Raw genomic sequence first — 25,233 nt, 5'->3', positions numbered from 1 at the left:
AAATGAACCTGTGAGGTAGGAATTGTCCTCATTTTGCAGACGAGGAAGTCAAGGCTCAGAGACACTAATAAATTTGGGCAGGACATAGCTATAAGGAATGAAGTGAAGGTCTGAACTCAAAATCCATGCCTTTTTCTGTTTGCCTGCTGAGAAGGGAGCTAACAACCAAGTCTGACATAAAGTGTATTATTTACCAGATAAAAATTAAAATCTTGTATACAAAAGACACCACAAAATTAAAAGACAAATCATAGTCTGGGAGAGGATATTTGCAATGTATATCACCACTAGAGGATTAATATCCAAAACCTTAAAAGAACACCAGCAAAACAAAAAAGACAAAACAACAGAAAAATAAACATGGAATCAACCAGAAGTTAACAGAAGAGGAAATCTGAAAGGCCAAAAAACCAAATTGTATATATGTATAAAGGTGATCAATTCTACTAATAAGAAGGGGAAGCAAATGGAAACACGATGGGGTTCTAGCTCATCCCCATCATATTGTAAGAAATACATCTGATAAAACAAAGATTGATAACAATATGGAGAAAAGGGAGCTCCTTACTATCAGTATACTGCTTTATTCAAAGTAGCTCCCTAGCCCCACTCTTTTAATACCTTCTTTCATTTTCTCTATAGCATTATCACTCTCTATTTTTACTTTAATTTTTGTTTGCAGCCTCATCCCCGATGAAGGTAGGGAGCTCCTCTGTCTTACCACCGTTTCCCCAGTGACTATGATAGTTCTGGTACATAGTACGTGCTCAGTAAATAGTGGCTGAAAGAATGGTTCTTTCTATCATGGGGGTACTAGACCAATGGGTTTGAGGAACAGCTGAATCTCTCAGGTACTACTACAGAGTCCCTTTGAGGTCTCTGATCTCTTTATCAGGGTATTGACACCGTAGACTCTTAGCATAAATAACCCAGCATTCACTTTCTTCAGATAATGGTGACTACAGAACACAGGTCCAGGACCACATCCGGCCTGCGCCTGTTTCTGTATGGCTCATGAGCTAAGAATTATTTTTACAGAGAAACCGTTGCAATCAATCTGATGTTAGGAAACATGAATTTTGAACCCCAATAAAGCAAAATGCTATAAAAAAAATAAATCTCATTCTTCTCATTACTAGATATGTATTACTAAAAATTGTGCACAATTATTATTATTGTGTTTTGAATTTTATCATAAAAGTGTTGTAGATCTCTGTCTTCTCTCTTGTTATATAAGTACTTACTTAATGTCCTTGATTTTGCCTCTTGGCTCACAAAGGCTAAAGTATTTACTTACTATCTGGCTATTTTCAGAAAATGTTTACCAACCCCTGCTGTAGACGTGGCCTCAGGGTCACCTAACTGTGACTGTTCCAGGGGTGGGGGTGAGAAAAAAACTTCAGTGGACCTAGACTTTTTCCATCTTCAGTGTGAGAAGAATAGTCCTGGACTTCCAACAGGGCACCGAGAGAATGTTCTGGTACTCTCTGACCATTCGTGGGAATGTCACCATAAAGTCTTGAAGGTCCTAAGAGGCTGCAGTGAACATTAAAGGGATAAATCTTGGTTTTTCCTACTGTGACCCATTACCCACTTTTTCTAACACAACTGTGAGTTTGTTGAGCAGATTATATTGTGAAAGTCAGATGATCCTATCTTTTCCAGCTTCTGGGGTCACCCTTTCCCTAATACTTACATTAAAATGTCCTGAGCCATGTGCTATGAGTTCAGTATCTTTTCTTCCCTCCAGTATTCTGATAATGTCTGGGGCTTACATTTCTCATCACCCTTCTCTGAATTCCTGCTGCTAGCTCAGTGTCTCCTGTCTGGCCACTGTGGTCTCCTCTTTGCACTGCCCACTTCTTTAATCTTCGAGAGTGACACCAACACAGGCCTGACTGAAGGTCTCAGAAATGGAAGAAGACATCAACGCGGTTCTAAACAGAAATCAACTTAAAATTGGTGCCTTGAAGTTTTCCTGCCCACTGGGATTTCTTACAGGCTGTCTTCTCTTTGTAGGCTCCTGCTCCATTGTTTCTGCTTCTCCTGTCTACACATCAGTCCTTGTCTTCCATTTCAAGGCTTCACACTCCCACTCCCCACCCCCGTCTCTTGAGCTTCTAGCAAACAAGTGCCAAATACATGTCCTTTTCTTACTCAGCCAATTTAGCGTCCTTTGTTTGTCCCTCTTCGTCCAGGCCTGGCCTAGATGTGAATTATGCCGTGCTGGCAGAAGGCAGAATTGGCTGCAGTCAGTGTTTGTTTTCGGTAATCATGTTTCCCCATCCTCTCTACTATTAGACAATGCAGATAATGTGCTCAGTACAGCGCCTTGACCATGGTAAGCAGTCATTATATGCTGTGTTATGGTGTATGGGAAATATGTTATTAGTGGTATTTTGGGAGCAGCAATATATTGCTTCATGCAGAACCCCTTTTTTCCTTCACACATATCTTCATTTCCCCCTTTGACTTTTGGAGTCCCTGGTGAACTGTATTTCTTTCTGTCTGCCATGGAAATGGGTGATGACATGAACTTTAGGTTCAGAAGTGCCCAGAAGTTACTCAGCAATTGCATTCCAGGTATATACCCAAGAGAATTGAAAATATATTTTTACACAAAATTTGTACATGAATGTTTGTAGCAGCATTAGTCAGAATAGCCAGAATTTGGAAGCCACTCAAATGCCTATCAACTAATGAATGGATACACAAAATGTAGTATATCCATACAGTGGAATCTTATTCAGCCATAGAAAGGAATGAAGTACTGATACATGCTACAATGTGGATGAACCTTGAAACATCATGCTAAGTAAAAGAAAACAGTCACAAAAGGCCACATATTGCATTACTCCATTTTAATGAAATGTCCAGAATAGGCAAATCTATAGAGTCAGAAAGTAGATTAATGGTTGCTGGGGTGGAGGGGGGGGTATGAGGAGTGACTGCTACTAGGAACAAGGTTTCTTATTGAGGTGAAGATAATATTCTGGAATTAGATAATGGTGATAGTTGCAAACCTGCATATATACTAAAAGCCACTGAATTGTACACTTTAAAATGGTAAATTTTGTGGTATGTGAATTATATCTCAGTTTTAAAAAATACCCAGAAGCCCACAGAATGAATGACAGGTGTGAAACTACATGCTTTGCTCTGTTCAAATAAAGGAACTGTGAGAGCACCCTGGGATCTCGGCCTGACGGTGCTCACTGGTGGGCACAGGGATGTTCAGCAGAAACGTGGAGCCCACGTGTTTGCTTCTCTAGGTAGCACCTGGCTTGGCCTCTCAGGAATGGTCTCCTGGCCCCTGGTGAACCTCCTGGTGCTCAGTCTCCTGACAGCTGCCCAGGCCTGGCAGATGCATTGCAGAACCAGACGCACACAGCCCTGCATTAGAAACCTAGGAGCTTGCCATGTGCCAGATGAGAGGCAGCTTCAAGGTGCTGTCGCTATTGAGCCTGCTGACCTCGTAGTGAGTCAGCTTTTTGCACAAAGCACTGACACAGAGCACCAGGGGTTTGTCAAAAGATGTGGCCAAGCATCTGTCAGCCCACTGCACCTCATACATGAGTGAGTTCTTGTGCAGCTAAGGACTTCAGCTACCTCGGCTCATCTTTCTCACTTTCATTCTCAGCCAAATCTCTGTTGTCACCTCATTCGTAAGGACTTGGGTGCAGGCAGCATCCTATACATGTTGGTGGGCGTTTGTCTTAAAGGGAACAGCAGTTACACCAATACCTTGCTTTTAGACAGCTCTTCCCAGCTCACAAAGGCTTGCTCTGTTGTTATTTATCAAGTGGTTCTTATAATACCCTTAATGAGTGAGATGGATGTTATTTCCATTCCACCAAGAGGGAATCTGGTTAAATTATTGGTTCAAGATAAATTGAGTTTATAACCCAGGTCAGCCAAGCTCAGATTTAGTGTTGTTTCTACTCTGTGCCATGACTACCTCTATGCTGAAACCCGGATCTCAGAAAAGTATGCTAATTACTATAGATTTTAGGTTTGATATTAAGGCTTCCTAAATGTTTTCCAAATCAACTAATGTATTTTAAAGCTTAATTTTAGCTATTTTGTCAGGCTGGAATTTCAAGTATGTCTTATATTGCTTAAAAACAAATTTGAACCAGTTATGTAATTATGATAGGGCATGTTCTTTTGAGTAGTGAATATTCATTTTGCACAGAAATAGTAAAAGATGGCTTATTTAACTAATGTGCACTTAGAGGAAACTCAATCAGGAACAGATAGCTACATTGGTTTTGAAATTGAAATGCTTGAATTTATTTGGGTACCCTGGTTACAGAGAGTTGTTTTGGAAAATCTGAATGCCTGGGCGTTATTCCTGGACAGGGAATGTTCTTATTTATAAAACCAAACCACCAGCACAGATTGGAGCCTGTTTAACACATATAACATTGTATCCTTCCTTGTTATGTTGATGTGTTAAGATAAGAAACAGGAGAAAAGAGCACTACCTATATGTGTAATTTGTTATTTTAGAAATATAGGTAAGCCATGATACTCATAATTAAAATAAAGACATGTACATTTGGTCAAATCATTAACTTAATAGGAAAAACAGAAAGTGCTCTTAAGGTTTTTAAAAAAATGTTCTATAATAATAATAAAACCATACAGGAATGGGAGAAGGGCAAGGGAAATTGGAAATTTAATTTTCTGTGCCTTTTATCTGAGGAATTCTTATGTTACAGTTATTTTGAAAACCAAACTTTTTGATTTAAAAATAGAAGTGAAGAAATAGGAACAGATTGGAGTCTAGAGGAAAAAATTTAGAGAAAGAAAGAGAGAAGTACAACAGGAGGGCTCTGCACAGGGAGTGCTTGTGTTCAGCTTCGTCTCAGACTTCCTCAGGGCCGTGTAGGTGACCGGGACAGTTGACACTTGGACTGAGTTCACAACAGTGCTTCGGTACCTTTTTGAGTTACACAAATTTGATGAAAACAATTTGATGGAGGCTAGGGACAAGCGTTCCAGAATAATGAACATTTGCACATGACACAATCATTTGCAAATTCAGGGGATTCAAGGCCCTTGTGAAGTCTTCAACTCTTAATCCAAGAGTGGATCAGAATTGTTCATAGGAGTTCTCAGAGTGCAGATACCTTGGCCTCCCCTGGCCCTGCCTCCTGTGATGGACCGCTCCTGCAGGCAGGTGTGAGTGCCAGGTTAAGACATGGCCAGTGATGGTAGGGATGGCTGATTTCTAAACTTGGGGTGGAGAGTTTAATAACTAATGTTCACTTTTAACTGAGGCTGCCCAGTATGATGATGGGCTTTTCTCTGCTGGCATCGCCTGGATGCTGGCTGGGCTGAGTCCTCAGCACGTGGGGCCCAGTGTCCTGGACGACAGCCTGTAGCATCAGACCCACCCCTAGCAACCCCCTCTAGCCAGGCCTAGCTTCTTCCTCGTGGTGCTGAGATGTGTGATCACCTTGGACTCCTTAAGCTACACCTTGAAGAAGAGCCATGTTTTGTTTTCAGGATAGTAGCCAGTGGTTCCTCCTGCTATTGATTTTTGTGTTATTTCATTTGTAAATAAGTGCTTGTTCTATGCTGTAAAGATGATGAATGCTAAAAAAAATTTTAAAGGTGGGAAAATTTATAGTTTCTTGAGAAAATAAATATAAAGGAAGCTATGGGTCATCTCTTCTACCTTGTCTACATCCTGATTTATATTTATATTCCTCCAGCTACTCACTGACATTAATCTCTAGCACCTTTCTGAGTTGATTAATAGCATTGCACTGTCTCTAACTATGCACTTGTGAATCTCTACAACTGTTCGTTTAATTAACAAGTTGAGTAGAAGCCTCATATTCAAAGTCTCTGGTTTGCAGTACTCAGTTATATACATTAAAAGGTGGTTCACACAGTGAATCACAAAAACATATACCTACACAGTGTATTTTTACTGAAAACATACACATGTACATTCATTTGCCAATCTTTTGTTGTGTGTATGGCCCCTGGCTGGAGTTCTGGTCTTTCTTGCGAAAACTCATCTAAACTACATCACCCAATCTTTCCAGTTTTGTTTTCTTCAAAGTAGAGCAAGAATTTGACACTTGCAAAGCAATCTGAGTGCAGAACACCTCTAGATTTTAGTGATTTTGTTATTCTCTTTTACAGTTACTTCATCCCTACATAATGCAACAGTATTTAAAAATAGCACCTAGCCTTTATTGACTTGGTTTTTATAAAAAGAGAACCCATTTTCTTTCTGTGCACACATTTCATGGTTTTACCTAATTTCCAATTAAATTATATCATTTCAATAAGTTGTGCAACTGATATAGCCTGGTTTGGGGACAAACCAAATGACTCCTGGGGAACATAAACTAAGCTGCAGAAGTGCACAGATAGGGAAAATTCTGAGTTGGTTTTGTAGAGACAGATTAAGAATGCTTCTACGGTAATATATGTTGAAGAAAATAAAAATTGTCTACCATGTTTTGAATATATTGGAGCTCACTTACTTTACTTATAAAATAAATTCCTACAAGGAGGAATACACTCATTTAATGTTAAGAGAATCTGCACAGCATTGTTCTTATACAGGATGAATGGCAAGAACCAGACCAGAGCAGTTGTGACCAGAAGGTTCTCTCTGTGAGGTTGTCTCTGTGGGATCAACCTCCCATGACAAATATAGTTTTCATCTTTAGCTGAAAAACTACTTTTTCTGCATTTAACAAATAAACTTTACAGTAACAAATACATATAGCTTCCAGATTACATGCCAACAACCTTTGGCATGTGAAAATAAACCTTCAATGTTATAGAAAAGCTCTGTGCTCTACTTAAACAGATTTGGACAAAACCTAACTTTATGATTTCAAGGTACAGAATATGTACAGATTTAGCTAAAAGTTTATGATAACTGGTATGTAGATACTTTTTAATCTATCAAAACAAATGCTAATTTTTAATGATGTGTTTTAAATTCTCTAAAATGCTTCCTTGCGGTTTCTCTCAGGGCTCCCGCTAAACTACTTGTCATCTCTGGTTTATATTTTAATTTGAGCAAAGCTGAATCAAAGACATCTAGGGTTTATAATAATTAATTTCCACCTAAAAAAATTATTTATATTTAGCAAGATTAAGATATTACTCTAAAGCCCAGTTAGTGAATTTCCCTACTTTCTTCCAAAGTAGTAGAAAAAAATTGTCCTCAGCTCCAAGAATGAAGCCATGTTCTCTCTTCCCTGGCATTTAAATCAATGTGAAAATGTCCCTTGGAATCACTTCTGAGGGAGACTGTAAAAGAAGCAAAACACATGGTGTCTTCATGAGGCTTGGAGTCTGGTTGGAGAAACAAGATTGACACACTAGAAACAGATTCTACCAAATGTTTGGTTATGTATAAAATGAGAAGTAAAAGTAATATTGCTGAAGCACCTGCTTTGCACATAGCAGAGGCATGAGGGATTAGGAAATTTGAGGGAAATGTGTGGGACTAACACTAGACTCTAAAGAATAAATGGAATTTGAACTGACAAGTGAATAACGGAGAGGATTCTGGGCAGGAGGAAACAGGCCTAGCTCAGTATGTTAGGGCAGGATGCACTAGAAAACAGACCAGAGGGTGGCATTTGTTTTATAACTAGAATTTCCTCATGGCTTTTATCTGAGCACTTCCTAAGTTCTCTGGGTCTGATCTCAACACTGACTTGTTTTTGGTTACATTTCTTTTCTTTCTCCATAAAACAATGGTGTGTTCTAGACTATCATTCAATCTCTGATAGTGTGCATTGAGAAGGTTATGTGGGGATGCATTCATGATAATGATAACTGTCTTTTACTGAGTGCCTTTTAGGGGCTTGTATCAGTCAGGATAGGCTAGGTTATGCTGCAGTAACAAACATCCTTCAAATTTCAGCAGATTAAAGTAAGAAACTTTTATTTCTCACTCATGCTACAAGTCCAGTGTGGGTTGGTGCGGTGAGAGGCGAGGTCTCAGCTCGTGGCTGCCATTCAGGGACTCAGGCTGCCTGTTCTGCTACTTACATGTACCATCACCATTCAACAGAAAGGCCTGAATCCTTTCCCCAACACATTCTAATCCTCCTTTTTAGCTCACTGAGGATTCATCTCCATAACATCTTCAGAGCCACTAGTGAACTTTTTAGTATGTTCCACATTTTATGGATAAAGAATTTCATGAATTTCTTACCCCATTGCATTGATGAGTTGATCAGCTCAAGACAGTAATTGTGGTTTTTACCTGGGAATTCCTTCTGAAGTTGCTATTGGGTATGCCATGTCTGTATTGTCGGGGAAACTAGGTATGGGGAAGACAAAACTCTGAAACCTAGGTTGGAGGCAGTGTGATGTGGCAGGGCGGGTAGGGGACTAGCAGCCTAGAGGCCTAGGCCCAGATTTCATCCCTGCCACCTCCTACCTGGGTGACTTTCACATGTCGCTTCACCTCTCTGAACTTCATTTTCTTTGAAGGGGTTGGTCTACATTATCCCTAAGGTCTCTTTCAATACCACAATCCTCTACAAGTAAGAAACAAGTAAAATTAAGGCTTGAAATGGTTTGTGTCTTCTAGAATCCGTAACCTGGTTTGTTTGTTTGTTTTTTAATTCTTCCTTGTGGAAGCAAGTTTGTTTTTCTTTAATGCAAAGAATATTAGTCCTTTCTCATACAATTAAGATCTATGTTCAAGATTTCATGAGCTTAAATGTACATTTATTTGTACAATTTCCCCCCTTTTTACACTTGTTATATCCAGTCTGAAATGGGGAAAGGGCCCTGGGCCAAGGTCAATTGCCACTTTGGCAGCTTTACTTCTAACCTTGGAGATTCTCACTCCTGTTCACCAAAGAACCCTGAGTCCAGACAGTAACATGGAGGCGAACCCAATAATAATTGACCTCCAGAAGGGTCTGCCTCCTTCAGCAGTTCTTCACGTTCCTGAAAGGGGCCATTTAGTGATGAAGCGGGTAGATTTTTCCTTCCATTTAGGTTTGAGGCTGAAGTGCATTTGGTTCCAGAGGAGTGCAGCCAGCTCTGCCCGCCGTGTTCTGCCCTGCTGGCAGCTTCCCACGGATGAAAAAGAAGCATTTATATGGCTTCTTCTAACTTGTCAGGCACTATAACTTATAGCACATTCAGACAGGAAAATGTTCTATAAATATAGAATCATGCAGAGAATGTCCTGGAACCAGAGTCTTATCTCTAAGTGTCTGGTAGGATTTACTGAGGCTACCAAATACTGTATCACTGTCTAACAGCCAGAGGGGGAGACTGGACAGTATGACACATGGACAATATGAAAATGACAAAAGAGTTAGTTAATGAAGGAATGCATGCTGAGAACTGAGAAATACATACATATTAATACACACACACAGTTGTGTGCAGTGACATAGTCAATGGGATGTGGCAGTCTCATCAGGAAACTGGTGGTAGATGGTGTGTGGCTTCCCCCAACCTGGCTGTCCAGCCATGGCAGAGCACCTAACATCTTGCTTGCTTGTGTCCTTTCTCAAAGATGATTAAGCACCATGCAGTGTCCACAGATGGTTTCCAAAGAAGGCTTTGCTTCCTGTCAGGTCACCCCCTTGTCCCTTCAGGGTGGCTATAGGATGCTGCCAGATTGTGTTTCAGGTGCCATTTGTGGCCCCTGGGAGGCATTCTTTCTGCCGTAATTCCTGTTCCTCTGCACTTGGTGACTCTGAGTGAGGCATTTTTTTTTTTTTTTGAGATAGAGTCTCATTTTGTTGCTCAGGCTAGAGTGCCGTGGCATCAGCCTAGCTCACAGCAAGCTCAAACTCCTGGGCTCAAGCAATCCTACTGTCTCAGCCTCCCGAGTAGCTGGGACTACAGGCATGTGCCACCATGCCTGGCTAATTTTTTCTATATAGTTTTAGCTGTCCAGATCATTTCTTTCTATTTTTAGTAGAGATGGGGTCTCGCTCTTGCTCAGGCTGGTCTTGAACTCCTGACCTCAAGCGATCCTCCTGCCCCGGCCTCCCAGAGTGCTAGGATTACAGGCATGAGCCACCGTGCCCGGCTTTGAGTGAGGCATTTTAATTCTTTTTGGTGATAAAAATCACTTCTTGTTTAGAGTCTAGAACTGAAATGCTTTCCCTGGTTTAAATGAAGTTGAGGACTGATGTGGGCTGAGAGCCACCAAAATGGCCCTAGGAACCCCCTGTGGACAACCCTGGGTTGCAGATAAACTTGTGGGGACAATGGAGATTGATGTGCAGGTGTTGAGGGAAAACTCCTTTTTCCTCTCCTTTCTCTCATGCCCCCCTTTTCCTGTTCCCTTCTCCATTCCTCTCCCCACTCTCAGTGGCTTTATGTTCTCCCCACCCTCTGCCAACTCCAGTTTTCCTTTGGCTTTGGAAGCTACTTGGGATTCCCAGCATCTTTGAAATGGGTTTATGATGTGCTGCAGACCTTCCATCCCGAGAAGCTGATGTTTCAGGAACTGGTAATTGTTTGATGGGATGTTAACTGACTGGAATTTTCTGACTGAAGCAAGTCCATGAACATAGCAATTGATGTTGATCCAGACGATGTTAACCTGCTAGGATTCTGAGTCCCAGGAAGTCCAGGAGGTATCCTAAACATTTTGATGAGGCTGTGCGTACATGTGCAGGGTGTGTGTGTGTGGAGAAAGAGAGAGAGAGAATGCTTAAAAATGTTAATGCTCTTCTGAATTTCCATTTGCTTTCCTAGGCAAACATTCTTATATCAACTTACTTTCATAAGACAAATGAAACTCCCTCCTTTCCTGGTTGATGTGCTACCTCAGTGAAACCCACGATTTGACATTCGAGTCCTTGCTGCGTGCATGCAGGTGCTGGGTAGTTTCTGTATCATGAAAACAAAACCCTCTGCCTTTCATTGGATCTACTCCAGGTATTTGGCTTCTCTTTTTACTGCCTGTGGTAAAAACCTAAAATACACTATGTTTTATTCTCTTAGCCATTCCCTCGTGTGTTTCAATCTCACCCACATTTGAACCATTTTTAACATATACAGAAAATGTGGTGAATGTAAAGATGTCAGTTTAAGAACAAAGCCCGACTCAGACTTATTTGGCCTCTCTTTCCAACCTACCAGCAGAACTTAGAGAATAAATCTAGAGCTGAGTATTTATTCCTCCCTGTCCTTTTTTTGTTGTTTATTCCTTCCTAAAAGTTATCAGGGCCTGCTTGAATTATGGTGCATTTTTTCTTGTCAGAGTTGATTTGATTTCTGGTTCCCTTGCCTCCCGGCCTACACTGTGTAATGACGCAGAGGCGGCAGATTGATGGGGAAAGGATTCAGAATGCTGCCCTGGATTTGGGTTTCAGCCTGCGTGCTGTCTGCTGCCAGAGATGTTTAGCAGATGGTCCCGGAGAGGTGGGACTGGGCCTTGACAGGGAGGGGCCCCAGGGGAAGAGGCTTCTCTGGGATGGGCTTGCTCTGCCCTTTTTCACCTGGCCGTTTTGACCCTGTCTGTCACAAGAGTCATGGAGGCTCAGTTTTTGTTGTTTTTAGTTTTCAGCGTTTGGTTATGATGTGTATAAGTATGGAACTCTCTGATTTTCCCCTTAGAGGTTTGCTGAGCTTCTTGAATCTTTAGGTTTATGTCTTTTGTCAAATTTGGGGATGTTTCCGCCATTATGTCTTTAAATACTTTTTTCTGCACTGCATTCTTTCTCCTCTTCCCCTGAAACATCAATGACATGAATGTTGCACAGGTCCTTGGGGTCTTTCTGTTCCGCCCCCACCCCCACCCCCAAATAGTTTTTTCTCTCTGTTGTTCAGATTGGATACTTTCTATTGGTCTGTCTTCAAGTTCATTCCATTACTAAGTCCATCCACTGAGATTATTCCCATTATTATATTTTTCTGTTCTAAAATTTCCATTTGGATCTTTATGCCTCCCATTTCTTTGCTGAGACTTTCCATTGCTTTCAGGAATGCACACCTTTACTTCGTGGAGTATTTTATAATAGTTCCCCTTAAGTCTTTGTCAAAAAATTCCAACATCTGTGTCATGCCTACATTGGTATCTGTTGATTGTCTTTTTCCCACACCAGTTGGGATTTTCCTGCTTCTTCAGATACTTAGTAGTTTTGGATTGTATCCTGGACATTTTGAATATTGTGTTATATACTACAGATAATGGTGATGTATTTGTTTTAATAGGCAATTCACCTGGCTGAGTTCAGGCCTCAAGTTCCAACCAGCCTTTTGTGGGTTGTGATTTCAACGTCCATTCTGTTTTCAAAGCCTGTGCCGTGTGGTTCAGCTCTGTCCCATCTGCATCCCACCCAGGGGCCAGTCTGGGAGCCAGGCAGAGGTCTGTCTGCTAGCTCAGTTCTCACACTTTGGTTTGCTAACCAGAATCAGATCCATGCATACGCAGTTCTAGAGTGAGCCCAGGACTTTATAAACCACTTTATGGGTTGCTTTTCTAAGGTACTCCTCCCCGATTGCCGATTGCCGTAGGATTATCTGGTTCCCTGCAGTTTCTGAGCACCTGGCTGGTAAGCCTGGGCTTTAGTTGCCCCTGCTCTGCCTGTGCTGGGCTGCACACTGCCTGTGACTGTGCCTGAGTACAAGGCCAGCAGCGGCAGCTGGAGGAGGGAGACAGAAAATAGTCAGTGGGGATTCACCCCACCCTCTGGGGGCCACAGCCTCATATCAGAGAAGAAGATTTGTTTTACTCCTGGTTTTAGGTGCCTTCCGGCCCCCACTGTGGCTTCTACCGCCTCCATGGGATTGCCTGGGGGTTGAGAGGCACAAATAGAGAAAGGGAAAAAAAGGAGGAAAAGTGAGGAATTTCCCCCACTCTCTCTGGGCACTAGGAGAGGCTTTCCCTCCTTGAGCCTGGACCAGAGGGCTGCTCCTGAGCCCTTCTGCCTGTGCCAGCAGCCTCCAGGGGGCGGGAGCATTACCAGAAGGAAAAACAATGGTGAACTCGCTGCTAGTGCCCAGGTACTTTGAATTCTGGTCTTCCTCCCCGATCTACCTGCTACTGTTTGTTGACTTTTCAGATTCCTCAAATAACTGCTCCCTGCATTCCAACCAGCTTTCATTGCTGCATTCAGTGGGAGACACAGGGTGCGAATGTGACCCACAACTGAATCTGAGATCCTTTATTTTTAAATGAAATCTTTGCATGGGGTACCTGAATTTTAAACATCACCACACAATGTATAACTCACCCCTGCTCTTTTTGAAGCAGGGCTGAGTCTGAGCAACCAGCTGATGACATGAGAATGCAGAGACAAAGGCATGTGAACTGCACCCCACCCAGCTTTCAAAGCCCCTGGGCACGCTGTAAGCGCGGTAGAAACGTAGTGGCGGACGCTGACAAGCTGTCAGCCGTGGCTGGATTCATGTTCAGTCCAGACACCATTTTGTTCCCCTCCTCCCCCAACAACTCTCATCCTCTCCTGCTAAAAAGGAATAAACAATTTCCTTCAGTCATTGTTTCCTGCCCACTCACAGATGCTCTTAATTAGCGCAAAATTGCAGCAAAATTGCTAAATAAATCTATTTTACTTGTTTTGGGTTTGTTTCTCCCAGAAAGCTTAGGCTTCCCCATCATCAACACATCCTCAGAGTTTTGTTTAGTTTGAGTCAAGGACTCACAACCTTGTTCTTTTCCAGGAGCACAACCGTAATAAACAGGATCAATTGTTAGTTATCTCTCCCAGCAGAACATTGCTGGTTCTAAAACCTTTCAGGAGCTTAGTAGTGGTGGGAACGTGCATGTGGCAGTATTGAATCTTTATAAAAAGTATCCTGAACACTGTATCAATTATCCATCACGATGAAGGAACCAATCATTGAAATTACTATCATACAATTTCATCCCCAAAAGGACTATGGCATTGAAACAGAGAGGAGTGGACCATTAGAAGCTTTCTTTTGCTTATTTTACATTTAGTTTTTACACCAAAGCAATGTAAAAATGCATGCACAAAAATTACTTGTAAAGCTGCTGGTGTCACTGTTCTTAATTTGACAATTTCTTTGTAGGCTGCATGAGGTCATTCATGGATATGAGGATATAGCCTGTGAAGAAGAAAGCTGTTATTCCAAATTTTAAGACGAAGAAAGCTTTTGCACAAGGCAGAATCAATAGCTCTCTTTTCTAGGTCATGGGCAGGCCTCCTTTTTTCTTTAAATTTTTAAAAATGCTACCAGTTTTGCTTGGGGCTTATGGTATCGAGTTAATATATTTCTTTCATGTGCACAAGTGTAGGCTGGTAGGCAAAGGAGTATTTTAAAAGATTGCTTTATTTTTTGCTTTGTCTTTTAGGAGTAAAATCTCAGAATTCAGCTTCATAGCTTGAGAGAATCATTTTCTCTTTTAAAAAAACAACATTTAATGCTGAGATAACAAATGGTAAAAATATCCCAAAGCCTCGTGGTTGTGCTTGTTGCAGTCTTTTTGAGTCAGATCCATTATCTCTACTCACCGAATGACTCAGTGATCACTTTTTACCCTTTGAGAAGTAGAATCTCAGATATCTGCAAAATAGCTACTCAACAGCACGAGTTAGTTGTGCATCGAATCTTCTGCTGTCTTTAATCTGAATTTTTGGAGTTTTTTCTATGTAACGAAGACATTTGCCTCTCATTAGAAGAAGCCAGCCTGCTTTCCAATACTCATTTCCTGGAGAAGGTGCCAGATACGGCCTTCACAAAACAAAAAGGGGCGTGCTTCCTTCCCTTGCACATCCAGGACCACGTGTGCCCTGAGAAAGGCTTGTCTGAGGCCGGGGAGGTTCCTTTGTGTGAATGTCCTGGTGGTTTGGGAGCAGAGGGACCCCATCCCTGCGGGAGCTCAGGAGCAAGGCCGTTTCTCTGTGGCAACTCATGGAAATGCTCCATGCGACATTTCAGCTCAGGCTTGCTGGGGACAGGCCAGTCCAAAATGATGGACCCTCCCACCACCTTCTGTGTGAGCTGCTGCTTTACCTGTCTGAAGAGGAAGTACAGGCGGCAGACGGGACTGGGAGTCCATGTGCCCACTTCCTGGGAGCAATGGGGTGGCATTGTTATGGCCACTGGATAGTTGAGACACATGGATAACAGGCATTTAGTGTACCCTGGTATTTAGGGAATTGTTTGGAGTAAAATCGTAATAATAAAAATTGTTTTGAAAAGAAAAAGATGGTTTTTGTCCTTTTCTATTAGCCTGCCATTGGTGTTTTAAGGTGCTCAGAGAATTCTATTTGTGGGAATTTGGGAAGGACAAATGTTGATATGTGCACTAGAGAATTAAGACAAATAATAATTGAAAGAGATGATAAAAGCTAGTGGTTTCCATGGGGAAATAATCACAAACTGCTGTCAGACTGATTCCAATAAGAACATTGCTTTATGTGAAATGTTTTTTAAACAGCTCAACCAATGCATTAAGCCAGAGCACTTCTGAGGGCATTTATTTGTTGTATGTTTCTATTATATCCCCATCTGAGACTCTTCAACTTATATTATTTACTATTCTAGCTGCTGTGTTTAGCTTCTTTGTGGTCAACACCCAGTTGGAAATGAGAAATACCAGATTGCAAGAAGGGTACTATTTGTGGGTCCTTAAGATAATTCTATAGTTTCACCATATTGATTCACCATAGGGATTCATAATTACTCATCTGTGAAGTTCCTTTCATATGTTATCCCAGGTTAAATGCTACTTCTGTGTTGAAGGTGTCTCTTTAATGATGCTAGAAAGAACTTTGATGTGCTTATGGGCTTCTAGCAGTGGAGGCTGCTTCCCAAAAGCTGCTTTGTATTTTCAGGCATTTATTTTGGAGTAATACTCAGGTGCTCCGTCTCTTTGTGCCCCCATTGTACCCTGTAGAGATTTCTGTCGGAGCCCTACAACCTTCATTGCCTTTGTTGGTTTACACAGCTGTGTCCTATATTAAATGGTCACACAGAGCCTGGCATGAGGCACAAGTGCCCACTGAATGAATGAACGACTCTTTGGTCAAATCTCACTGCCTCTTTCCAAAGAATGCCGTGCAGGAGGCCTTCCATCCGCCCCCGCGTCCTCCAGGCCCAGTCTCCCCCTGCTCCCTGCTCTGCCCCTGGGAGGCTGACCTGCATGGACCAACCACACCCTCCCTCTTCTCTGCCTTCCCTTTGGGTTTGGCCAACAGGAGGCAGGAGATTGACGGTGGGGCAGACGGTCAGGGTGGAGTATGTTATAGGATCAGCTGTGTTCTTCTATTAAAGACCTTCTCGGCCGGGCGCGGTGGCTCACGCCTGTAATCCTAGCTCTGGGAGGCCGAGGCGAGTGGATCGCTCGAGGTCAGGAGTTCGAGACCAGCCTGAGCAAGAGTGAGACCTCGTCTCTACTAAAAAAAATAGAAAGAAATTATCTGGCCAACTAAAAATATATATACAAAAAAATTAGCCGGGCATGGTGGCTCATGCCTGTAGTCCCAGCTACTCGGGAGGCTGAGGCAGTAGGATCGCTTAAGCCCAGGAGTTTGAGGTTGCTGTGAGCTAGGCTGATGCCACGGCACTCACTCTAGCCTGGGCAACAAAGTGAGACTCTGTCTCAAAAAAAAAAATAAATAAATAAATAAATAAATAAAGACCTTCTCTGTTTGGTTTCCCTCGGGCTTGTCGGGGCTCTCTGGTGTTACCAGACACCGGTATTGCATTATTCCTTATTGGTTTCCTTGTACCCTGCCCACACCTTTGTAAGTGGTCTCTCTATTAAATTAGCCAGTTTGAACGAGCTCACTGGATCCTGCTGGGAGCCTGACTGATGTACCCAAGTCACTCAGGTGACAGCATTGGTTATAATCTAGGTATCATAGGGGCAGAATGATACCTCTCCTCACTTATCATAAGCATCACGGCCAGCACTCCTGTAACAAAAGGCAGGTGAACAAGAGAAAAGCATAACAAATTTATTTAATCAAGGTTTTATGTGACATGGGAGCTGTCAGAAATGAAGACCCAAAAATCCAAGGAAAATGGTCTATTTTAATGCTTAGGTTCAATGAAGAATGGACAGCTGTGTAGAGATATGATTGGACAAAAAGGGTAAAATCTAACACTAATAGACTGAGTAGGGAAACGCAGCAAGGCCTGTCTGTCCCAGATTGTTCTTGTCTTCTCTGAGAAGCATTCCTCCCTCCTGGGGAGGAGCAGAACCCCTCTGGCATGAGGGTATTCGAGGGAGAATGGAGAGGGAGAGGGTGACCTTTCTAAGGTGACCCCTTGCCTTGCGGAAGAGGGGTCCTAGTTTCTATGACCTGCCTTACAGAAGAGGAATTCTGGTTTCTTGGATTTGCTTCAGAATGAGAAAGAGGAAAGAGAGACAGGAAGGCAGGAGACGGTCAGAGAGAACTTTATCTCAGGGCCTTTCAACGACCTTCGGTTTAAAGTACTCAGTATGCCAAAGCACCACGCTTTGGGGTGTCATGTTCTGAGCCCCAACAATATCATAATCTGTCTCCCTTGCATTGTTTCAAGTAAACACCCACGTCTAGGCCAGCCTACTTCCAAATTAGAATCAAGCTGGGCAGGGGTCAGCACACCGCAGCTTGCAGGCCAAATGCAGCCTGCCGCCTGTTTTTGTAAACGGAGCTTGATTGGAATGCAGCCAAGACCATTTGTTTATTTATTGTCTGTGACTACTTTTGAGCTCCAATGTGAGGAGTTGCAACAGAAACTCTGGCCTGCAAAGTCTAAAACATTGGCTATTTGACCCATGATAGCAAAGGTTTGCCAACCCCTGATTTAGAGGAAAACCAAAACATGCGAACTTCATCCTTTTCGTCATCGAGAGGCTCTGGGCCAGATGCTGGGGGCACTTGTGAGTGGTCCCATGACAGTTAAGTGGGAGGTTTCAAGCCCCAGGCCTAAGTGCTCGTGGAGCGTCCTGTGGCTATGCCGACTGCCGTGGCAACCCGGGAAGGCACTCTGTCCACGCGACGCGGAAAGAGTGTGACCAAGCGAAACTAGGAGGCATGTGTGTTTAATGTATGATTTCATAATCAAATAATTTCCTGAAAAGAATGACTCTCTGGAACGTTTTAGCATTTCCCTATCAAGTTATTTTGTACCTGTCTGTCTCTCCCACCGGACTGTGAGCGCCTTCTGGGAGAGTCCGGGTTTTATTGGGACCTGTGTTCACCAGTGCCTGGCATGGAGTGGCTGAGGCTCAGTAACTACTGTTTGACTGAATGGTGACCAACATCTCACTCAGAGAAGGAAACATTAAATGGGGGGGGGGTGGAAGGCAGTACTGGAAGATATATCAGTTGATGTTCTCCAGCTCTCGCTGACTAGAGTTCCTGCTCACCCTTCACAGAGCAAGAACAGCCATGGGAAAAGGCTGTTCTTCCAGAAAGGGGGCCCCTCGGGGAAGAACGGCCACGTCATTTGTGGGGCCCAGTGTAAAATGAAAATGCAGGACCTCTTCTTCCAAAATTATGAAGAATTTCAAGGCAGTGTCAGCAGAGCATTAAACCAAACCTGGCCCTTCTAAGAGGGACAGGTTGCATACCCAGGAGGCCGGCCCTGCCTCATGGATTCCTGAACGAAAGGCAGCCTGTGGGCAGTCGGGGAGGGGTCCTTCAGCCCGAGGGACTGCATGGTGCTCAGCCACCGCAAGAGCAGCACAGGCTGTGGGGATGCTAGGACTGCGGGCTCTAGTGTCCCTGCGATGGTGTGTGTCTGATAATGCCTAACCGAACACTCCATCACTTCCAGAGTGTTTGCAGTGATCTCAGACCCACACACCAGAGTGGATTCCTCTTCCCCAAACTCAGACACCTGGCTTCATAATGACCAACCTGCCTGTTCCTGCCCTGCTCCAAGGCAGTTTAACCCCAAGTCACTTCTGCCACTCCGACATACCACATTTGTACTAAAGTGTCTCAGGGCTAGCCTGTTTAGATATTTCTTATTTGGATGACAGACATTTCCTGCCTAGAGAACAATGTGTATACATGAATGTTCCCTTTATCTTGTCCCCAGAACTCTCCCCTGCCCCTTTCTCACCATGAGAGGGGGTTTAGGGACCCATCCTAACCAGGATCCCTTGTGCTGTGACACCCCAAATCCTTCCTGATGCTAGACATCTACCCAGGCAGCTGCTAGAGCTTCTCCTGCCCCCAGCCCTTCCCACGCTGCATGCTGAGCTCTCTCCCCTCCCCTTCCCTTGGAATCAGAGGGAATTTTCTGGAGCTCTCCAGGTGGTGACAGCTGTAGGTGGGGAGCTCTGGGCTCCAGCCAGTGCCTCCTTTTCATGGGAGGGGTTCCCATTTTTGCTTCTTCCAGACCACTGCCTTCCCCCAACCCTTCATCCATTCATCCTTGCTGCAAAACGAGGCTAAGGGGTCATCCTAACCCTTCTGCTCATGGGGGCTCCTCCTGCCCCCTGCTAAAAGGTGGAGGCTGCCTCACAGTGTTGGAAAACCACTCTCCCCAGCTCTGGTGGTGACAGCTCTGGGTCCTCGCCCTGCAGCCAGGTGGCGTTACCCCATCACCCTGTGCTTAGGAGGATAATTGAGGGCCCTGAGCATTTTTTCTCCACACAGACGAGCCTCCAGGATCATGGTGCTGCAACCAACAAAACTGGCCTGTAAGAAGACACATGTTCTTTTTTCCCCCCAAAGTTCTTTCTTTCTTTCTTTTTTAATTGTATAACTTTAAGGGTTACAAGTGCAATTTTGTTACATGGATGTGTTGTGTAATGGTGAAGTCTGGGCTTTTATTATATCCCTCACCCAAATAATGTACATTGCACCCATAACCCCCAGCCTTCCACCCTTCAGAGTCTCCAGTATCTGTCATTCCACTCTCTGTCCGTGTGCACACATTATTTATCTCCCACTGATAAGTGGGGAGGCACATATTCTTAAAGCTCCAAGCTTTGGGAAACTGTAGTAGATAAAGGAGTTTTTTTTTCTGAATGAGAGGGCGGCATCATGTCATATAAAGCCACGGTTAAGGGAGAGCCCGATGGGGTTGAGTGGAGTTTGCCTTTGATCACAAGTGCAGAGTCAGACAGTCCCCGGGGCCTGTGCAATCTCATGCTTAACCTGGGATCTGGCTGTCTCGGGACTCGTTTGTCTCCCTGTGACTGATGTGGCCTTAATGACAGCAGCTCCCTGAGAGCTCCTTGAGCCTGTGTGCACATGTGTTTGTTTTGCTGACAGCTAAAGCAGCCTCGCCCCCACCTCACACTCTTCCTCCTTCCCTTGCCCACCACGCTTCTAGTTCCTGACGCTGCCCGTGTTGTGTGTCTCCCGCAGGGTCCCAGGTGGCAGATCCGTCTCCAGCCTTGGGCAGGCCCTGCTCAGTCCCTGGATGAAGAAGCCTGGAGGTTCCTGAGATACATCAGCACCACCCAGGTTGTGTTGCAGGCTCACGTGGGTTTGAGAATAATGTAAAAGATTCGGATTGGCCCTTTGAAAGAAGGATTTGTCAGTGAGGGGCTGGGGAGGGTCTCAGTGACTCCTGATAGGGACTTGATAGGGCTGTGATTTCCGAGCATTGCTGCCTAAATTCATCCACTCACTGGAGGCAGATAAGATGCCTTCCATTTGCTCGGGCATCTTCTTCCTTCCAGGAGTATCATCAACCTGAAATGTTTTAATGATTCATCCCATAGTGTTCTAAAGATCCGCTTTAGAAAATTGTTTTGGAAAACCATTTGAAGCGACAGATTGGTCCCTGTGAGTAGGCAGTCAAGTGTGTCACAAAACAAAACCATCATCTGGAGGTTCAAGTTCCATTTTGTATTTGGAGGAATTTGCCTTTTCACTCTTCTGCCACAGATGCTTGGCAGCCAGGGACGTGCTAGGCAAGAGAGCAGAGGAGACTTTGCAGGCAGTGTGCTGAGGAGTTAATGAATCCAAAGGCTCTCTGTCCTTAGAGCCGTTTAAATCATTACTGAGCACCGGCCTTTATTAGTGACTTAACACACTGTGGCAGCTCCTGCCCAGCTGCAGGCTGAGCCAGTGCCCCAAGCAGGCAAAGAGACTGTCCATTAAGGAGAGTCTATGGCTCTTGACACGTTAATCAGGAGGTTCCATTCTCAAGTTGCCTGATCCCGGGGGACAGAGAGACAGAAGAGAAAATCAAGGCCCCAGGGAAACAGCCCTGCACTGAGAGGTGCTAGCAAATTAGGAGTTCAGACTGCCTGTGAGCTGTGCAGTGGGGCTGGGGGTGTTTGGGGGGAGTGCTAGATTCTTTTCATCTCCCTCCAGCCTGGGCTTTTGCCATCCTACTTTTCTTCCCCAACCTCGCTCATCCATGGGAGAGAATATATTTCTAAATCTTCAGGAGGCTAGTTTAGGGGTAAAAGAAAGTCCCATGTCGCTTATGATGTAGTCAGACAATCATATGGATTTTAATATTTGTCACCCAAACATGGAAGTAAAAGCTTATTGAATTAATTATGAGTGATGGGATGAATTGGTCCCTGTGCCGCACATCATTTTATCTTATTTTGCTGCTGCAAATTAATTTGGCAGACTTATGCAGACTTAATTAAAATACTGAAATTTTAATTTTACAGTTTGGTTTTACATGAAGGATAAGAATCTGGACCTCTTAACTGTTGACTATAAAAAGCCCTTAAAGGCCCCAGAGAAAAACAAGAGGTGTTAAATTTATGAGTTGAATTTGAGAACTATGGGCTTGTCCCCCACCCCTACAAAATAAATTTACCTAGTGCAAGCGTCTAAATTCCATTTTATATATATTTCACATTAACTTTCTGTAACTTATAAAAGGCATATTTACTTAGAAGAGGCTCTTGAGGCATGAAATGGCCATTTCAGACCCCTCTTGGATCTTTCCCCATGCTATGGGCTGAGAGGAGAAAAACTCTAAAAAAAAAAAAAAAAAAAAAAAAACCCAGAAGCATCCTACGATGTGATGTTGTAAACCTGGGCAATTTACTTGGTGTCTCTGGCTCTCCTTTGGATCCTGAAATAGAATAGATTGTATCAAATTATTTTGAAGGTCCTAAGGTTGATCCCTTCCAGTTCTGTGTGCTTGTACTGTGCACAGAGTAGTAAAGAATTGTTATTAACCAAGTATTTTTGAGAGCCCACACATGGCCAGGAACCGTGCTAGGCCTGGGGCATATGGTCTCTGCCCTCAAGATTCTAACAAACTAGTTCTGAAGGCAGATAAATGGATGTATAGTTATTATTCAGCTTGATGAGTGCAATAGTAGAGAATGGGTTGTTGAAGCTCTCTAGAAGGATTTTTGTCCTCCAGAAAGAATGCGATAAAGTTTCAAACCTCACAATGGTTTTATAATCAGGAGCCATTTTATCCAAGTATGGTACCATGCTTTGATGTACTTCCGGGTTACTAGGAGGCCAGCCGGTGGGAGCCACCAAAGATGACACTATGTGGTTCTTAATCACAATCTTTTACCAACCAAATGCTCCCTCCCCTTCTCCATGTAATGTACAGCTTTTTGGAGGCTTTTGTGGCTTATGCCTCATTTAGAACTCATCTTGACAATGAAAGCCTACAAAACTGGCAGAACATTAGAGTCATTGTTACCTAAAATTTTCACAGTTAGCAGAAGTGAGTCATAATGGGCAAGGAAAAAAATAAAACCTCTGAAGTTATTAAAGTGAATTCCACCCCCATTCTCTTATGCTACTTTTTAAAATATAAAAAAAATTATGTCTCTCAAATCTGTATTCAAGCCTGTACAGCAAAGCCCAGCATTTGACATGTTCATCGATTTATTCATTCCTCAATTCAGCAGGTATTTGCTGAGCACCTGCTTTGTGGCTGGCACTGTGCTGGCCACTGGGAAATCAAACCTGGATAAAACACTCCCACACACTGGTAAATAGCAAGGGTGCGAGAATTATGTGTTCTCTAACAGGGGGTGTACAGATGGGTGAGGAAGGGTTTCTAGGCTGAGGCAGCTTGGGAACAGAGGCACGGGGCATGGGACAGCCTGGCAATAGAGAGCAGTGGGTGTGGTACCCTTGGACGTGTCCATCGTAGTGACCTTGGAGGCATGGTTGGGGCTAGGCATTTCTTAGTGAAACACCAGACCAGAGGAAATGGTATTTGGGTAGAGTGTGCAGAACATCAAGCTCAGGTTAGTTAGGTGCTATTGTTTTTTCTAACGTGAAACACCATGATGCACGGCAAAGTTCTGCAGTTGATGATACACTGTCTGCCACTGACACGAAAGGGTTAAATCATAAACACAGCGCTCTGTTCTAAAGGGAAAGCTCCAGATCCAGCTTTTTATGTCAACCCCCAAACCATATGCCTCCAGGAAGCATGCCTCACAGTACAAAATTAATCTAAGCAACGGTGGCTGTTTTAAAAAGGAAAATAAATATTTAAAAGCCTATTTTTCTGTTTGTTCATCCATCCACCCTTCCATCCATCCAGCCATCTACCTAGTTATCTGCACATCTGTCTATTTGTCAGAATAACCGAAGAACCCAGGCTCTGAAGATTTGGACTACAGCTTTACAATGATAATATCTATTATATTTACTGCTACACACACACACACACACACACACACACACACACACACACACACACACACCCCGCAGGATAAAAACAATAAAAATACACTTCTGCCCTTGAACCTTTCAAAAGTAATGGTACGGTATAAATATACAGTTGATCATTAAAGTAATTCTTGCCAAAAGTTCCAAAATTTTAAGGGTTCCTTTTGCCAGATTCTACTTATGGCTTGGCAGAAATGCTATGCAAGCTTTTGGGATACAAATGAAACAAAAATAAGTTAGATCCCTTTAGGTCCAATAACTAAAAAACATTTCAGAAAGCATTTTTTTCCTGGAGTTTATTTTCCTTTGTCCAGACCTAATTTGCATTATATGGCTAAAATTACAAGGGGAATTAGACAGAGAACATAATTAGTTGAGTTAGAGCTTAGCTAGAAGTTACTACTCTCACTTATTTTGCTTACAAGAGAGTTTATTGAAGCCCTGGTCATAAATCTTAACTAGAAAGTTTGAAAAAAATCAATATTTAATTAATTTTTAGAGGCAGAATTTTTATGGAGGACTTTTAGTTGTTTTCAAAAGCTAATGGCTATCAATGAGATGGTTAATAAATGGTTAAAACTGAATAACTCTGTGTTTTATTTTTGAGCTTAGAGAGGAAGGGGGAACATTGTCAGAGAGACTGAGTGGAAAAAAGTGTCTCTCCAGTAGGGATATATCTGTGCAAGATGAAATCCATAGAATAATTAGAAATGCTTAAAGTGGAAGAGAAGAAAGCCCTAGTCCTTGACTTTAGCAAAGGAGGAGTGGCTGGACTCCAAGCCCTGACTCTTGGCCCTTAATATTTACCTGGTTTTTGGAGGCCTCTGGCTAGTTGTTGGTGCCAACCTCTTTCAAGCAGTGGTCCCCAACTTTTTGGCACCAGGGACTGGTTTCATGGAAGATAGTTTTTCCAGGGACCCGGGGTGGGGTGGGAGTGTCATGGGTGTGGGTGGGGGTGGTGCGGAGCTCAGGCCCGGGGGTTGAAGACCGCAGTATTAGGGGTAGGGTCAGAGGGCCTGCTGTTTTCTATCTGAAACTCTGTCCCAAGAATAGCTTCTTCTCTTAATTTGCTAAGGCACAGGTATGACCAGGCTGGAACATTTTGCCTGGGGCTTTACAAAAGGCCTGCAGTAAACTCACAGGGCCACATGCATAAGAATCACCTAGGGAAGCTTATTAAAATGCATGTTCCCAAATGTCAGCCTCGAAGAGTGTGCTTTTGAAGATCTGGAGTGGGAGCCAGGAATCTGCATTTTAAGTATCTCCCCGGTGATTGTGTTGCAGGTGGACCACACCTTGAGAAACACTGTGAAAAAGGCGAGAGTAGGTTTGGGTGGTACTAGGAGGGAATTATGAACAAGGACTGGTGAGCATCCATATCCTGATCTATCACATGGAGGTTCTCAGGGAGAAGGGCACACAAAGAACAATAGTAATGGGAATCATTTACCACTTCCATAAATACACCCTGGGAAGCTTCCCTGGAGCAAATGGCTCAGACTTCTGAGGTCCAGGCATGCCCTGGAGGCCCACAGAACTGCCCTGGACTAAGTAACTTCCTGCTGGAGGCTCATGGAGCAGAATGCTAGGGAAAGTGCTGATATTTAAGGCACAGTAATCTGCCCACTAGTGGAACAGGCCCAGTGAACACTCTGAGCTCTGACTAATTAGATTAGCAACTTCTCTTCCCTTG

General features: G+C 43.4%; 1 protein-coding gene across 1 annotated transcript in view; it reads left to right on the top strand.

Moving 5' to 3' along the window:
• METTL24 (methyltransferase like 24) overlaps window positions 1-25,233 on the top strand; it is a 91,539-nt gene that overhangs the window by 10,213 nt on the left and 56,093 nt on the right. Inside the window, exon 2 of the mRNA XM_045544175.1 lies at window positions 20,283-20,381. Coding sequence (XP_045400131.1) covers window positions 20,283-20,381 — 99 coding nt within the window. The remainder of the gene's footprint in view (window positions 1-20,282; window positions 20,382-25,233) is intronic.

The sequence above is a fragment of the Lemur catta genome, chromosome 2, assembly GCF_020740605.2.
Source record: "Lemur catta isolate mLemCat1 chromosome 2, mLemCat1.pri, whole genome shotgun sequence".
Taxonomy (NCBI): domain Eukaryota; kingdom Metazoa; phylum Chordata; class Mammalia; order Primates; family Lemuridae; genus Lemur; species Lemur catta.
Note: the sequence above shows the minus strand (reverse complement) of the source record. Positions and strands in the feature narration are given on the sequence as shown.